The sequence below is a fragment of the Achroia grisella genome, unplaced genomic scaffold (assembly GCF_030625045.1).
Source record: "Achroia grisella isolate CSIRO2021 unplaced genomic scaffold, CSIRO_AGI_Agris_v1 utg1186, whole genome shotgun sequence".
In the NCBI taxonomy this organism is placed as follows: domain Eukaryota; kingdom Metazoa; phylum Arthropoda; class Insecta; order Lepidoptera; family Pyralidae; genus Achroia; species Achroia grisella.
The window spans coordinates 2,059,705-2,078,078 of record NW_026712592.1 but is presented as its reverse complement, the minus strand read 5'-3'; the positions used below and the strand labels follow the sequence as shown (position 1 = coordinate 2,078,078).

Here is an 18,374-nt window from a genome sequence, read left to right as displayed (position 1 = left end):
ATAACTTTGTAAAAATAATGTGTGTATGTTCCATACTGTCTTAGCGGAACCCTCGTCTGTGGCGTCTGTTTGTTCACGCTAACCTCTGAAATGGCTGGACCGATTTGACGGGACTTTTAATGGCAGGTAGCTGATGTAATAAGGACTTGGCTACGTTTATTTTAGGAAAATTATTTATTTTAGAAAAATAGTTTAATTCGGAACATCTAGTTAGGAATAAACATTAAGAGCACTTATTCTATTGTCTAGATTTTTTTTGTTTGTTGACTAAATACAAAATTTTAGTTTGTATTAAAGATTAAGGTACGGTAGGACTGACGTAACAGAAATGCACAAAAGTCCTTAAAAAGAAAAAGAAGTCAGGTCACGAAGCTCTTTATATGATATATTTATGTGTTAATATTAGTGCAAATAACACCGCAGAGGGCATAATACTAAAATTTAATAATGAAAATTCATTGTCTAATTTAACTTGACAGAAATAGAACAGGAAATGTAGTCGGCAAAATATAATATATTTTTGGATTTTCCTTTTAGGAATAATTGGATTTATATATTTTGTGCTGACGTGGCGCAGTTTCTATTTTTATTCAACAGTTATAGTCAGTATAAAAATGTACTAAAAATTGTAAAAAAATCAATATGAATGCAAAGATAAGGCAAGCAATGAATGATGCATATAAATGCAAGGATAAAGGCAAGATTTCACTGCGTATATTTTAATCCAAAAGGCAGTAAATGAGCTTTCCACTATAATTCGGATTAATTTTGTTTGTCTTAATTTTTTCCATCGTCAGAGTTAACAGAAAATTAAATGTGACGAAATTTTTTTTTTCCTCCCTGATTCGTACTCACAATCTTATGGCTTAAGTTGGGATAGTGACCAATAGACTATTACTCTTTCAACGAAATATTACAGAAGCATGTTCTCATATTCTCAGTTATTATTTACTATTGACTTAGAACCCTCTGTTGATTAGCCTATACATACAATCCGAGACAGTAAAACCACGAAATTGATACAGATCTGTTCGCCACAACAGTGGTTTAAGTTAGATTAGATCAGTGGTTCTTAACCTTTGATCTATGAAAACGCTATAGCGTTACAGAAATGTTTACAAATGGTTCTACAGACCACGTACGTAGGTCTATAGACCACTAACTATTTTAGAATTTCATCCAGTATACTCACATAGTATACAGCAATATAATATTAATAGTAATATATAATGAGCAACAAAACTTTGCAATTAATAATACAAGGAAAAAATACAGGACCGACGAGGACCGGCCAGGCGCCGCATGTCCAAGCTAAAGAACTTAAAACAGTGGTTCGGCATTAGCACCAGATCCCTGTTCAAAACAGTGATGGATAAAGTTACAATCGCCATGAAGATAGCCAACCTCCAGTAGACGATGGCACATAAAGAGGAAGAATAACAAATATATTTATTGCCAACTAAATACAGTTACACTATTTTATAAATTAGGATATACCTAGAAAATAATTGGCAATATGTATAAACTCAAATATTACTAGACGAGTATGCGGCGTGCAGCTCTGGTTATCAGATTGTACCTACGAGGACGTACCTAATGAACAGTTACCGTAGTACATTTGAGATTCCTAGAAGTTATATAAATATGAATATTTTTTCTTGAACATACTTAATATAAAAAGTACTCAATAACTTTTCAAAGATGACTGCATATTTAATACTAGAGAAAGACGTGTGTTTGTATATATTTGAAAAATGGTCTCATGGACCACTTGCGACTTGTATAGTTAAATTAAGCGGACCACCAATTAAGAACCTCTGGATTAGATGGTTCTATGTTCTCAAACTTAGAACGGTGAATGGGCGATAATAATAATTATCATATTATTATCGTAATATATATCTATTGTGTTATGATATAAAATATACCTATAACAGTAATATCATGTTAATAAACACGTACGCAGAAATAATAAATTATATAATCTAAATAATTATAAGAGAATTAATTTTGTTAATTTGATTTTTGGTAAGGAAGAGTGTTTTTAAATGAAACTGACCACTTCTCATGAAACGTTTATTGCAACAACTTAACGTTTTTGAATTATATAGGGGTGGAGTATCCACTCTTTTTATTGGTGCTCATATGTGTCGCGTGGTGGGCGGTGCTTCTCACTGGTCGATTGTGTGATGCCGTCATCGACCAGTGGTGGTTGAGGATGGCGCCTGTGGGTTTGAGCATTATACTGCTCACAGCAGATTTGCTACTACTGTTTTAACAAATTAAAAAAATACCTAATAAATAAAACTCACAATAAATTGTAGCTAAAAACCAACTCAATTATGGCAGTTTTCAAACGTAAAAATGCGTTGTAATCAGCTATTCGTTTAGGAGCTGCCATGCAACAAACAAAGACCCAGACTCACATACTCGTATAATACAAATGTTAAACTTATAACATCATCCCTTTAACATAAAACCTTTGAAGACAAATTAGATTTTATTACAATTAAAAATAAAAAATATATCTATCGTTAGTGGAGATAATAATAACAATAAAATATTGATTTTTATTGTTATTTTTATCTCCACTAACAATAGATATATTTTTTATTATTTACTGGTAACCTATATTTTATGATTAGGTATGAACAAACCAAACTAGATAGAGAAAAACCTTCAAAATCATTCTATCATGGCACAAAAACTATTTGTTCTGAAAAATAAATGTTTGTGTTGAAGAAAGTTTTATTATTATTATTATTATTATTATTTCATTTATTTCGGATATTTATCCATCCATATTATGTTAGTAAACAACTTATTAACTATGTTAGTAATAGTTATTAGTTACTAGTTATTTTAGTCTGTTATCTAAATTTAAATTTATAATGTAAAGGTTCTTTACTCAGCTTTTATAGCATTTTATTCATGCTAAAATATCGTAATTAAAATGCTTTTTATTAGTGCCCAGTTCCACTATACAAATTCGAAGAAGAATTTATAACCTATTTTTTATTTTCTATTCAAATATGTGTTTTAAGGATGTATGTAGTTTAGTACTATGTAGACGGCGCAGTGTGATGTGTTCAACTATTATTTATTTAGTAAAATATAGTTGCATCTCTAAATTTATTAGCCTTTAATAGATATAGAGAAAATGTATGGTGTCCTTATCGTGATAATTTACATAATACCAGCACCAACACACAGGTATTGCCTTTGATATTGCGATACGGATTACCGGGGCGTGAAGCCTAGTCTTTGCTCGGCTTAACGAGATTCTACCTACATATATACCTCGTACATCCTATAGATAATGATTTCTAGTAGCGTTGTCCTCGAAACCTATATCTCGACAACAAATTGAAAAAAAAGGAGACAAAAGATGAGAGAGTAAATTGATTACAAAAATAAACAAATTAAAAGTAACTATTAAGTAGAATATATACAGAAAAATAGGTAGATAGCTTTAATAGCGAAAAAGCTGAAATACCAAGTCATCATGTGACGCCCGGAAAGGAAGTTCTGGGAATTAAGACGCTATGAGAAATAAAATTATGTCGGCTATTATGTAATTTTATAATATTAAGAAATTACATAATATAAGCTATTATGTAATTTCTCTGCCTCATCTCATTTCAACCAAAACAGGTCTTACGAAGCAAGTAGGAAAGTAAAAGTGGGTACGTAGGTACGCAGACGAAAACAGTTACTGCATACATACATATACATCGATACATACTACCTCAGAAGGATAATATTTGCATCTCTTCTTATCATAAATCATCGTCTATTAAAGATATTGTATGGCATAAAGCATCGTAAATATCAACATTAAACGTTGAAATCATTTATGAGGGCTGCAACTTTGAAATTTCCTCTCGGTTTTACGGTAGGCGTTTTAGCAAAGCCCATGAAGTATTACACGCCATATTTTATAACAAAAGGCGCGATCTGCACTCATATGTTTGTTCAAACGATTAAATTCGCACCATTATCCCACTTAAGGCTTGCATACGCTGCAATTTCCACTTTACTTATCTTACCTTTAAAATGTTATTGGCTGGTACTTTTATTTTATTATAACTATTTTAACAAATTTTTATAATCGACTGGAAAAATGGAACGTTCTCAATTAGGTTGATATTTATATATTGTACTTTGCGATATGGAAATACTAATTCAGGACGTTTTGGCTCTTTCTCTTTATGTAATAATAATCGCTTATATTGTTAATTAGATCCTTTATTTGACTATTTGATTTACAATTATATTTGTTTATTAATTATATTTGCTTACTACGACTACACTACTACTATTAGAAACGAAAGAGAGCGAGCGGAGATCTAGATCGCGTGGTGGTGTAGATCATAATACATAATTATGTCATTGACGTACCAACTAACAAATACTAGAAAATTTAACCAGTATTCCGGTTTTTAAATTAATATGTTATACAATGCAAATCCACATAAATAAATGAAGTCCTTTTTTGTATATTACGATATAGCAGCATTTGTTAACAATCGTATTTGTTTTTTTTGTGTTACCAAATATGTGTACTTGAATAAAGTATATGGCATAAAACACGCGTCCATACGCTGGCACAAATAGTTAAGGAATGTGAAATGCTTTGTCTTGTCGAATAAAATGTACTATGTTGCAAGTAGAAATCATTGTCGGATGTAAACAAAATAAAGAAACAGAGGAAATGAAAGAACGACGAAGAAAATAGTCTTCAATTCGGAAATGGAAGGTACCAATAATTTCACTTCTTCATATAATGATCATTACATCTATCACCCGCATGACCATAAAAATACTTTTTTTATTTCAATGAAGATACTTGCTAATTATATAGAAATTTCATATTTTTTTCAGTAAGTAGTTTTCTTAGGTTTTTAAACTTTTTTGTTGTTAAGCAAGTTGAACTTCGTTTATTATAATAAATAACGTACTGTAATGAAAGATAATTAAAGTACGTTTGCATATCAAAAATTAACTGGTTTCACAGTTATTTATCTTTTTTACTTACGTGGCTATTCACTATCCCCTGATTATAAGTGGCAACCGACGCCCTCATAATTGAGTAGCACGACGGACTTCATTTTGTAATAGGTATCCTTGCTACTACTTATGCTTATGCATTCTGTAAGACTAAGATGTTCTGCCGCCCTACCCTATAATTTCAACTGAAATATAACTTACAAAGCAAGCTGCTTAGCGGCTGAAATAGGTAACACAACGTTTCAAATACAAAACGAAAAAGCAAAGTCTATATCATACAATCTTTTGTATCGGCATTCATTATAAAAGTATTGATTTACAATACACAAAAGGGTACCACCAGGAGTTTCCGAAATCTGCGTATTGGTAGTCGATTTTATCTACTACTTACACGTACTATTTACGATAGCAAATATTTAGGTAGAATACAAATGTACCTATTTTATACGAACAAAGTCAACATAAATGCTCGATAGGTGAAATCAGAGCAATTTTCTTTATTGATACCTATCATTATTCATAGTGAGAATTTTGTACCACCTGAGCAAATTCCGCCCGCATTCTTTACTGCATTGCAGTTATACGTTTAAATCGAGTCACAAATCTATTGAATTATTGGCACCAACATAACATTTATGATCTTATAAAAATATTAAAATTATGAGGTAATTTAATTAAATATTTTTTTATTTTATTCATCATACGATATTCCAAAACAACAAACAATTTATACAACTTTAAATATCCCATAATTAATCTTAAATTCTTATTACTATCACTCCAACTATTTTTAGATGAAACGTTAACATAATTAAAGCAAAGCGATAGATATCAAAACAGGGTAATGTTAAAAAAACATTGTTTAATATTATAATAGTAGTTGGTTTATAATTACCATACTATATTTATTATATGTACTAAGTAAATAATACAATACCATTCTAAAATATTTAATAATGAGTTTTGACTTAATTTCAGTAACATATGTACAGAATATGCACCATTCATCATCATCATCATCGCAGCCCGGAAGACGTCCACTGCTGGACATAGGCCTCCCCCAAAGATCTTCACGACGACCGGTCCTGCGCTGCTCGCATCCAATGCCTTCCAGCGATCTTGACCAGATCGTCGGTCCACCTTGCTGGAGGCCTTCCCACGTTGCGTCTTCCGGTCCGTGGTCGCCACTCGAGGACTTTACTGCCCCAACGGCCATCTGTCCTACGAGCTATGTGCCCTGCCCATTACCACTTCAGAGTCGCAATTCATGTGCATATGCACCATTATATATAGTATTTTTATAGTAAATATATATATAAATTGGTATACGTATAGTAAATATTTTGTCAACATATCTTTAATATCATCACGTTGGTCGGCAATAAATAAGAAAAAGCAATTTTGTTCATATTACGGTTTTGATGAATGGCATTCATGTTTAAGTATAACTAAAATTACTAGACACATACCTTCATAGAAGGCAATTTTGTTCTGATGCCTAGAAATGAAGGTATTATACTGTTTATTTATCTAGGCATGTACCTGATAATATTATGGAGTTTATTCACGTAAGCAGTTTGTATTTACAGATGCTTGTATTTCTTTTTAGGACAGATGAAATAATTATGTTGATTCGTTAGTTCATTTGTATTCTAGTCTAGATATACATAAGTTTATTATGTTAAAAATATCTATTGGAAATAGCAAATATTTAGGATGTAACGAAAACAGCAAATATATGTTATTTTGTTCTATTCATTTTGTCTAACAATAAGAAATATCTGCGTATAATACAATATTTACATATATATATGTATGTGTGCAAGAGGAGGCCCTTCATTATGGTTTATTTTATAATTTTATTTGCTAATATTTTTAATATTATTATACGGTTTTAAAAAAATGTTTATTAATTTTAAAATAAGAAGGATTGATCGCAACTTAAACTTTACTTCATTTACTTTTCCAATATGAAAATAAAAGACTGTTTAGTAATAAATACATAAATTGCAATCTTATAATGAAATTTTAAATAAACCATTCTATAGTTTTTCTTTAGACTTCATTATATGTTATGTTTTAAATAACAGTACTTACTAGGGTACATTTATACTTATTATGACTGTTAACGATTTTCCGATACTAATGTATATTTAACAAATCATTTTACAGGAATAACTTGTAATTTGAGGTGTGAAACATTCACAGAGCGCGACAAAGAGAATAAATGAATCCACTATTTCTAAATGTTACTATTACTACTATTTGAGACCTATAATTTACAAATGTCATGATGATGTGTTAAAGAATTAATTACATATTCATAGTTGTGTTGTAGAGGGTTATCACTTATTTTTAATTCTAAACCACAATTGTAACAACCTATTATAATAGCAGCTTTACCATATTAACTTATGACTGAACTTATTAATTAATTTAAAATATCAACCGATTTAAAGACATCGTTTTGACAGCATTTTAATTTGATGTGTGTTATGTTATTTTTATATATGTTATGTTATGTTGTTTTATTTTTATATAATTATATAAAATTTGTTTCTCTAGTAATATTGAAGACCGGATATAATTTAAAAGTAGATGTAATTATATTGAACCTTCATACACTTTTTTATTTTATATAATTTTGACAAAAAAATTATAACACATCTACATCGCGTTCAGTACATAATGATTTTTTTTATTCCAAGCCATCACAAAAAAAACACTAAATCTTATTAAATTGTAATATGGAGCGCTGAATGCAATGTTATTGTTCTATAGGTAAAGAACCTTTGTTTAGCAATTATGGTATCAAAATTGACAAACACACTCACTTTCATATTGATGTTATTAGTAAAGAGTTACCTAACTATTATCTTTCACTAATAATATATCACTAGTATTATATGTCACTAATACTGACTAATAATTAACAACACCCAACGTATTATTGTCAAACAATGACTACGTCGTATAATTAAAGATATATCATCAATAATGGATGACAAATAATTGTAAAATCTACGTAAATAACATGTTATCACAACCCTATAATAACAACAACATCTAGCCTTATAGAGAAACAATGGACTGAAAATCATACAGTTCATTCGAATAGGGTTTCAAAGCAAGCATCTATTTCATACAAAATAGAATCGTGTAATTTGGATTTAAAATGGAAGTACCTAATTTTGAGGAAATACTGAAACAAGTGAAAATTAATTTCTGGTTAATAGGCATACCGTTTAAAGATTCAAATATAAAAATTAGATACTACCTTTTCTTAATTTCGCTCATAATAATGCTTATAGCAGAATTGTCCTTTATAGTATGCATGGTTTCTACTGCAGACTTATTAGAAATAACTCTGTTAGTTCCTTGTAGTTGTATTGGTTTATTGTCACTGCTGAAAATAATGCCCATTGCAATAAAAAGGAAGAAAATATTCAAATTAGCAGACTGCTTAGACAATTTATATCGTGATATATTAAATAATACACGCAATGTAGAAATCGTAGGATCCAAAATAGTCGGTTTAAAAAAAATAATCACCTATTTTTTCGTTTTGAATGGCGTTCTCATTGCTGTGTATAATTTTTCAAATCTAGCTTTAATGTTTTATGAATATATTACAAATAAAGAAGTGAAATATCATTTATCTTATGCAGTAATTGTACCATTCAATATAGAAATATTTGGTACTTGGTTCTTCGTTTTCGTTTTCTCGTGTATGAATGGTAAGATGTATGTAATATCTAATCCAGCCATGCAAATGAAATAACATTATCTTTTTTCACCGAATAGATAGTAAATGTTATTAGAATTTGACGTATACAGATACGACAGATAAATTACATTAAAAAAATAAAATGTGTGTTGTTGTTATTTGGGTGTATACTAATAGAATTTCATGTTGTTTTACATTATTTGTTTATAAGGTATATGTTTAAAATGTATTGAAATAACTTAAATTTACAATTATAAATTTAATTGTTTTTTATTAAATGCATTTAAATTTTTATTGCAATATTACATTTATAGGGTATATATGTGTTGTTTTCTATACAACTGTTGACGCCTTATATTGCATCTTTACCTCCCACATCTGTCATCATTTTACACTAATAAGTGAAGAAATTAAATGTTTGGATACTAATAATGGTGACAAATTAAGAGAGCTTGTTAATAATCATCAATATATATTAAAGTAAGTTTTTATATATGTAAAATGAGATCTTTTTAATATCGTGAAATTTGAATTTCTTATTAACATAAATTTAAAATAATTAGTCGTTTTATAGATATTTGTTATTAAAATTAAATACATATTACTTTAAAAAATAGTGCGTAATATCTAATGATATAATTATTCGTCATAATATTATGATGATGCGTGTTTTTATCACAAATTATAGTTATATGCGATAAATGCTTCTAGAGAATAGACAATAAAACCAAGATTAATTAAATTTGTATGTAATTAATATTTTACAGATTATCTGAAGATTTGGAGGATATTTTCAATTTACCTAATTTATTTACTGTCTTACTGGGATCAATTGAAATCTGTGCGCTAGGTTTCAATTTGACGGTGGGTATTCCAAGTATTCATTAACTGTTTTCACATTATTTTTATATTTAGTATTGCACATGTGAATTCCATGGAAATATTTGTAGATAATATTTAGGTAACTGATATTAGATAAATAAATCACTGAAAATTTCTCATCTATGTACAACATATTGTTGCACAAACATGCACATGTCCTTAGCTAATAGAATAGTATCTGATAGAAATACCCAATTATTATTAGGTTTTTTAGAAAAAAAATTAGTTCGGTATTAATTAGGTTATTACCATTAAGATATATCAATACTTTATAAACAGTATTGTATGTACATAATCAAACTAGAATTACCATCAATATTATATCATTGGTTTTTTTTTCTGAACACAAAAAAAGTTCCCATCCTACTCGTTATGTACGTCGCACTACATAAATGTGTTTGATATCGCAAATATTATTACATATATACCTTGCTCTTGAATCACTGTATCTATTTCTGAAAACTACGTTAAAATACGTTGCGTAGTTTAAAAGATCTAAGCAAACAGACAGTGGGAACGACTTTGTTTTATACTTAGCAAAGATTATAAAAAAAACTATTATATACTATAATTAAGATTTTTTTAACAAAAATCAAATGTAAATTATTTTTAAATAAAGAAATAGATTCCTCCTAATAAATACAATACAACAATTAATAAAACAAATATTTTAAAATTCTTCCAATCCTACCAAAATACTATAAATGGATTGATTTACAATACATAAAAGGGTACCAGGAGTTTCGAAATCTGCGTATTGGTACTATACCACATTTTCCCACGAGGCGACTAATTCGGTATATTAAAAAAAATCAAATATTTCAGATGGGTACCTGGAGTCAATTGCCGGGTTGTGTTTTATTTCTCGTATCAGTTCTCTTACAAATACTAATGATGAGTTATTTCGGTGAAAATATTACAAGAGAGGCAAGTAAATAATTTTACAACATATCATCATCACAAGTACACGTCGTAAGTAGGTAAAGCTTAACGGAAAAACCTAAGACAAGTTCTAAAAGTAAAAAGTCGTCGGTACAATATGTGCGACTCAGTCTGAGTAGTAGACGACTTTTTATTGACTTTTTAGTATTAGAACTTGTCTCAGATTAGCTGCCAAGAAGGTTGGTTTAGAAGCTGTGTTTTGGTTGTAGGGTGTATAGTAACTATTGAAATTACATGATATGAGACATAACGTCTTAGATCTCCTTGAATGGCAACAAGAATAAATGGTATCGCGAGCTTAACTTGATATCCGTAATGCTATTCATGTATATAAGTTACGGTTACCGCTTAGCAACAGATGGGCTTTCAGCTCGTTTGCCATTGCCATGCAATACACAAAAATGGTGATCTTAGGTTAAATTATGAGTATTTGGAGGGACATCTCTTTATGAGGACACTATAACTTCTTTCTCTTATTATATATAATTTCAGAGCAATGGAGTAGGCGAAGCGACTTTCCTTTGTAAATGGTACGACATGAATAAAATTGAAAAACAAAACATATTAATTATAATGACAAGGTAATTTCCTTTATTATCTTTGGTAAGTATATCGTTACGTTATACTAATAATGTATTTAATCCGTCGAATTTTTTCGTTATTCAATCTGATATGGGATTGAAAATATATGTGTTTGTTGAGCCCATAGTTCATGTTCATATATCGTACATTTGGAATCTAATCTAAATTATCAAAGTCTAAATGATTGACATAAGCTTTCAAGCAAAGGCGATTTTGGTAGTGTCCCAGTGTTTTACTCCCAAATTGTCTTAGAAACACAGATTCAAGTGAATGCCTTGATAAACAGCTGGTATAATATATTTTTACAGATCTCACAAGCCCGCCCAGTTAACTGCTTACAAATTTTCTATTATTTCATATGCAAGTTTCATGAAAGTGAGTATCGAATATGATTTTTTATTAAGCTCTAATCAGTGGTTTAGTCATGAAAATGTAACAGGAAAACAGGCTGACACATTTTAATATATGTAACTTTAGTATACTGGACCACATAATGGTCTAGTCATTATTTCGTTCGAGCCACTTCTGTATATACCATTTGACGGGACCACCATTCTAATCATTGTCTACAAAAGAGGTACACTATCACCATGAACTCAACATAACGCATGACTTGCACTAGATGTCAAAGTACGTAACGAGGACATCGTCATATCAATTAAAAATTACAACTTCATATTATCTGATAATTACCGTAATCACAAAATAATATAGTCGAAAAACACTACTTTTTATCTGATCTGATACTGCATATCAAATTGAATGAAATACGTGTACTAATTTAATGATAATATTAAGTAGGTATCTGTTTATATAATATACAATTATGAGTAACCGAACAATACCGTGTAGCGTGTGGTGTCGCTGTAAGAATAGCACCACCCCCTCTCTTCCCGTGGGTGTCGTAAAAGGCGACTAAGGGATTCATCGACCAGTGGACGGGCAGCAGCGTCCTACTGAGTACCTACCATCATACTGCGATCGCCAACCCGCATGCCAAGCGTGGCGATTATGGCAATATCCCCCCAAATGAATTTACACCCAAGGCCCCGGCCCCCAGTCCCCGGCGGCCCCGCTAGTCTTGACCATGGTAGCGGTCATGGAAACGGCGGGGCAGGGGGTGCGAAGAATCTCCGGGTAAGACCAGGCTACCACAAACGACGACCACTGGCCCTGGCAACATACAACGTTCAAACACTGCGGACCGACGAAAAGTTAATTGAACTGGAGGAAGAGTTGAGCAGATTGCACTGGCATGTCGTGGGATTATCTGAAGTCCGAAGAAAGGGGGAGGACTCGATAGTCCTGAAATCCGGCAATCTGCTTTACTTCCGGGAGGGCGATCAACTGTCCCAAGGCGGTGTCGGGTTCCTCGTCCACAAGTCCCTTGTGAATAATGTTATCAAGGTCGAGAGCGTGTCGACTAGGGTAGCGTACCTGATACTCAGAATTACCAAACGGTATTCATTGAAGGTCATCCAAGTGTACGCTCCAACTTCGACGCACTCCGACGATGAGGTTGAGGCTATGTATGAGGATATCTCCAGAGCCATACATAGTACAAAGACTCATTATAGCGTTATCATGGGGGACTTTAACGCAAAATTGGGCAAACGAAGCGGTGATGAGCTGAGAGTGGGGCAATTTGGTATCGGTGATCGGAACTTCCGAGGTCAAATGCTGGCCGACTTCATGGAGAAGGAGAACCTCTTTATGATGAACTCCTTCTTCAGGAAGCCGGAACACCGGAAATGGACGTGGATTAGTCCCGATGGTGCCACAAAAAACGAGATAGATTTCATCTTGTCAACGAGAAGACAGATTTTCAATGATGTCTCTGTGATCAATGCCGTCAAAATTGGAAGTGATCACCGGATTGTAAGAGGCACATTGAATCTGAATCTGAAACTCGAACGATCCCGACTGATGAAATCTACGCTCCGCCCTACACCTATACAGATCCAAAACCCCGAAAGCTTTCAGCTAGAATTGCAAAACCGTTTCGAAAGCCTTGGTGACTGCGTTGACGTGGACGATTACAACAACAGGTTCGTGGAAACTGTCCGTGCGGCTGGGTCTAAGCACTTCAAAACCCGCCGCGCAGAAAGAACCGGAAAAATATCTATCTCTACCCTCAAATTGATGGATGAAAGGCGAAGTATGGTCCTGCAGTCTCCGACTGACGCTTCTCAGTATCGGCAACTTAGCAGGCAGATCTCTAAGTCCTTGACTCGTGACTTACGCCACTTTAACACAAATTGTGTAAAGGAGGCTATTGAGAGAAACAAGGGCTCAAAAGTCTTTAACAGGGATCTGGCTGCCGGACAGAGCCAGCTGACGCGACTTAAGACGGATGACGGCAGGATCGTTTCGTCTAAACCCGAGCTTTTGAGGGAAATTGAGAAGTTCTATGGACAGTTATACACGACAACACGGGCACCTGTTAACAACATGGCGAAAGACCCTAGAGCCAAATTAACCCGACACTATACCGAAGATATCCCGGACGTCAGCCTGTACGAGATTGGTATGGCTCTTAAACAACTTAAAAACAACAAGGCGCCGGGCGATGATGGAGTTACTGCTGAGCTTCTGAGGGCTGGAGGTAGACCTGTTCTACGAATCCTCCAGAAGCTATTCAACTCCGTCATCCTCGAGGGCAAAACGCCTCAAGCATGGCAAAGGGGTGTGGTGGTTCTGTTCTTCAAGAAGGGAGACAAATCGCTTCTGAAGAATTTCAGACCCGTAACACTGCTGAGCCATGTTTATAAGTTGTTTTCGAGAGTCATCACGAATCGTCTCGCGCGCAGGTTTGACGACTTCCAGCCTCCCGAACAAGCCGGGTTCCGAAAAGGCTTCAGTACCATAGACCACATTCATACGCTGCGGCAGGTAATTCAGAAGACCGAAGAATACAACCTGCCACTTTGCTTGGCGTTTGTGGACTATGAAAAAGCCTTTGATTCGATCGAGACGTGGGCTGTGCTACAGTCTCTCCAGCGGTGCCAAATTGACTATCGATATATCGAAGCGTTGAAATGTTTGTATGAAAACGCCACTATGTCAGTTCGCCTCCACGACCAGAATTCGAAGCCTATCCAACTGCAGCGAGGTGTCAGACAAGGCGATGTCATATCGCCAAAGCTGTTTACCGCTGCGTTGGAAGATGTCTTCAAGCTTCTGGACTGGAGCGGGCTGGGCATCAACATTAACGGCGAGTACATCAATCACCTTCGATTTGCCGACGATATCGTGGTCATGGCTGAGACCCTGGAAGACCTTAGCAAAATGCTCGAAGACCTCAGTAGAGTCTCACAAGGAGTAGGTCTTAAAATGAACATGGACAAGACGAAAATTATGTCAAACGTCCATGTCGTACCTGCTCCCGTAAAAATCGGAGATTCTACACTCGAAATTGTCGATCACTACGTATACTTAGGGCAAACTATCCAGCTAGGTAGATCCAATTTCGAGAAAGAGGTCAATCGTCGAATCCAACTCGGATGGGCAGCGTTCGGGAAGCTCCGATATATCTTTTCGTCCAAATTTCCGCAGTGTCTCAAGACGAAGGTTTACGACCAATGTGTGTTGCCAGTGATGACTTACGGAACAGAGACGTGGTCGCTAACTATGGGCCCCATCAACAAGCTCAGAGTCACTCAGAGGGCAATGGAGAGGGCTATGCTCGGAGTTTCTCTGCGTGATCGAATCAGAAATGAGGAGATCCGCAGAAGAACCAGAGTGACCGACATAGCCCGAAGAATTGCGACTTTGAAGTGGCAATGGGCAGGGCACATAGCTCGTAGGACAGATGGCCGTTGGGGCAGTAAAGTCCTCGAGTGGCGACCACGGACCGGAAGACGCAGCGTGGGAAGGCCTCCAGCAAGGTGGACCGACGATCTGGTCAAGATCGCGGGAAGGCATTGGATGCGAGCAGCGCAGGACCGATCGTCGTGGAGATCTTTGGGGGAGGCCTATGTCCAGCAGTGGACGTCTTCCAGGCTGCGATGATGATGATGATGAACAATACCGAAACTAAACTAAATAATCGAACAATAATACTATAAACGAGTAACATTTGGTTAACTTGTACTACCATCTCTTCAAGTCCCGTCCGATCAATCCGCCGTCCAATTCAAGAAAACATTTTTCAAGTATATTTGTAATAATAATGAAGATGTGAATCTCGATGTATTAAAAGTGTCATTCGGGTAATACCAATTTATATTGAGATATTTTTTATGTCATCACCGTTTTGTTTCAGATTATAAGCACATCGTGGTCCTACTTTACGATACTGAAGACTGTATATAAACCGGATATTAAATAATGATATTTTTTTATAAATTAAACAATTTATAAAAAAGTAAAGTTATTTCTCTGTAGGATTAAATACGCAGGAGACTCATCACGCATTAACAAATAGTTCATACTACACCCTCAATGCAAGAAAACACATTAAACTCAGCGGATTTTAAAATGCAAATCTAATTTTGATTCCTATAAAACAACTTTCTTTGATCCACAGAACAATATGTGAATTTATTTGTTGATATCGTGTTGATTTCATTAAGTTTACAACTAGTTGTAGAAACAAAAATAAAAATTGAAATATGTTTATTCATTTATTTATTTTTTAATTCAATCACATTGAAGTAATTATAATTCAACTTCATTTAAAAAGGATATCTTCTGCCAGTGTTCACACGGTAGAAGCCAGATCTGAAAAAAATAATAGAACATAAGTCAAATGTGATGACAACAATGTTTAAAAAATACTAATTGTGGAACAATGTTATCCCAGGTCTGAAACCAGGACGATATTGTACAATTATTTTATTAGTTTATTAGTAAAGACAAATTGAGCCAAAAAAATATAAATTGGCATGTATCTGCATTTTCCGACAATCTGTGATCTATCATTAAACTTAATCAGTTTATCTGATATTGTAATTCGAGAAAACGATGTCATTAATGAAGTTACGGTCTGTAATATTGCAATTTTAATTTAAAATCATACTAATATTTTGTGTAACTAATAAGAAAAGAAAAAATAACTGTATGGCTTACCCAGTTTTGTTTAAGTCGTCATTGCCCAGAGGGAAAGGAGGACCACGGCATGAGTTGAGAGTAACTTGCAAGCTGCTTTCACATTCAGTTCCTGTAAGATGGTTGTATGTGACACTAGCACCAAACAGTTCCCAGGAACGATCATGGTCGCACAAGAAGGTCAGACAACCAGGCTGGGACCTGCCACCGTTGGGGAAGAAATCAACGTTGGCAACAATGTCGCCAATTCCAAGACCATCGACTCCACCGTTGGTATGGATAGCCTCAACGTAGACACCGTCGTTTTCAGTGATCTTGTTATCATTGTATATCCATAGAGGACCAGCAGGGTCCAAACCTGTATAACGAAGAATTAATTAATAAACGACACTTATAGATATCGTAAAGAAGTAATATTATTTTACACCAGTTTCTGAGAATATGTAAGAAGTAAGTAGACACTACTAACCAGTAACGCGAGCCACTCTTCCTTCGAGTTCCCTTCCAGCGTTGCCCACAATATGTGCACCCAAACTGAAACCGGCCAGATGGATGGACTCATAAGGGATACCAGTTACAGAGATGAGGAAACGGACGAATTGTCCCAAACCAACACCAATATCTGGTACTCCAATAACAGCGGTTACGTAGTTAGACAAAGCCAATCGTCTCCAGTCCAAGACAATTACGTTGGCGGGGCCTTTGCCCAAATACGCTGAAAAGAAATTATCAAATTACAGTTTGTGCTAATAATACTCTATCGCATAATCAAGAAATCTAAAGTGAGCTTTAGTGTTAACGACTCTTTTATTTTCATGTAACATATAACAATTGTAAAATATCAAGCATTTATTTATACGGATAAGATATAAAGTTTACCATCTCTGATAGCTGGGTTGATACCGGCATCCTGACCGCCGAGCCATCCGTGAACAACCACGATGGTGTTGTCTTCAGGGTTGAAGTTTGAGTTCAGAATAGATTCAGAATTGTTGATGATCAAAGTTTGTGCCTGGGTAGGATTATTCCTGTAAAAAATAACAATATTTATAATAATTATAAGTTAATTAATAAATCACACATTGATTTCGTTAATACGCATGAAGGTCCTTTCAGTTTCTACAAGGGGCGTTGGTATATATCGTCTTTATACGAAATAGTATAAAACTAGTAACAGATGAAATTAATTTGATTATATGTTTTTCACGAATGTGATAATTTACTCACCTGGTGAACAACAAGTAAAGATTGTTGGCGGGGTCTCTTTGGATTTCTTCTAAGAGAGCGTGATCAGGCTCGGCTTGCAAATCAGCGATATGCGGTAAACCTTCGCCATCGGGGAAGGTCACAAAACGAGGGTACTGTTTAAAGTCCTCTTGGGTAGGTACGGCAGACGCCAGGTACGCTAAAAGTGTTAATGTAATTGAGTATAATTAAAAACAAACAAATTTAGAAAAAACGAAATCTTTTATGCATTAATTATCATTTCAAAAATGTTTTAACAATATTCTAGTAGAACAGGAACATTTACCGAGTTAAAGCTACTAAAATTATTTTATTAGTTTTAACACTACAATAGTTAGAGGTTATAAAATAATCATAGGTAATTCAAATTTTGTTTCTATTATAAAATACGACATATAGACGTTTTATGTATAAGTTAAAAATTATAATTTAATATATTGAATTTAAACTAAACTAAAAGTAGCAATATTTTTTATAGTGAAAACCATAAAGTGATAATAGTTAATTAATTATAAAATGATCATAGTTAATTCAAATGTAGTTTCTGCCATAATGTACAAATTTTAGACAGTCTGACTAAAAGTCAGACATTATGGGATATTTTAATTTCATTACATACCCGAAGCGATCACACACAACAGCAACGATGCCTTCATTATACTTTAGTAACAAATCACAGTATAACTAGTGCAAATTACATTGCCTTATATATCATTTGCTTAAACTATTAAGCATCTATCTTATCAGAAGAGATAGTTTCCTGTTGATACGTCTTGTGATCGATATAAATTATTCATTATTAGAATTAGAAGTATAGTGATAAATGTAATTCTGTCTGTCTGTTTGATATTCGCAAGTGATATGATTTTTATGAAATTTACTATTGTTAATGTATTAAATTAATTTTCTTACAACTTGAGGAAAACATTTTATTTTT

The 18,374-nt window shown here is 33.7% G+C and overlaps 2 protein-coding genes across 2 annotated transcripts; one reads left to right on the top strand and one right to left on the bottom strand.

Annotated features, from left to right (window-relative positions):
• The first annotated feature begins 8,185 nt into the window (after window positions 1-8,185).
• On the top strand, window positions 8,186-15,473 carry LOC131853508 (putative odorant receptor 92a). The gene is made up of 7 exons (XM_059204419.1): window positions 8,186-8,747; window positions 9,052-9,217; window positions 9,505-9,601; window positions 10,445-10,546; window positions 11,054-11,142; window positions 11,452-11,518; window positions 15,408-15,473. The coding sequence occupies exons 1-7, from the start codon at window positions 8,186-8,188 to the stop codon at window positions 15,471-15,473; spliced, it is 1,149 nt and encodes a 382-aa protein (XP_059060402.1).
• A 346-nt stretch (window positions 15,474-15,819) lies between these two features.
• On the bottom strand, window positions 15,820-18,093 carry LOC131854399 (phospholipase A1 member A-like). Its single transcript, XM_059205516.1, has 6 exons — window positions 18,057-18,093; window positions 17,420-17,597; window positions 17,072-17,220; window positions 16,662-16,907; window positions 16,214-16,550; window positions 15,820-15,865 (listed from the first exon to the last, which is right to left on the bottom strand). Exons 1-6 carry the CDS (start codon window positions 18,091-18,093, stop codon window positions 15,820-15,822), a joined length of 993 nt encoding a protein of 330 aa, XP_059061499.1.
• Window positions 18,094-18,374: the final 281 nt, after the last annotated feature.

Excerpts from the sequence above, each read along its gene's own strand:
- LOC131854399 (XM_059205516.1), bottom strand. The coding sequence starts at position 18,093 with ATGAAGGCATCGTTGCTGTTGTGTGTGATCGCTTCGG. Across the intron at positions 17,598-18,056 it reads GTTGTGTGTGATCGCTTCGG|CGTACCTGGCGTCTGCCGTA; the intron begins GTATGTAATGAA and ends TAACACTTTTAG. Across the intron at positions 15,866-16,213 it reads GACGACTTAAACAAAACTGG|ATCTGGCTTCTACCGTGTGA; the intron begins GTAAGCCATACA and ends TATTTTTTTCAG.
- LOC131853508 (XM_059204419.1), top strand. The coding sequence starts at position 8,186 with ATGGAAGTACCTAATTTTGAGGAAATACTGAAACAAGTGAAAATTAAT. Across the intron at positions 9,602-10,444 it reads CGCTAGGTTTCAATTTGACG|ATGGGTACCTGGAGTCAATT; the intron begins GTGGGTATTCCA and ends CAAATATTTCAG. Across the intron at positions 10,547-11,053 it reads GTGAAAATATTACAAGAGAG|AGCAATGGAGTAGGCGAAGC; the intron begins GCAAGTAAATAA and ends ATATAATTTCAG.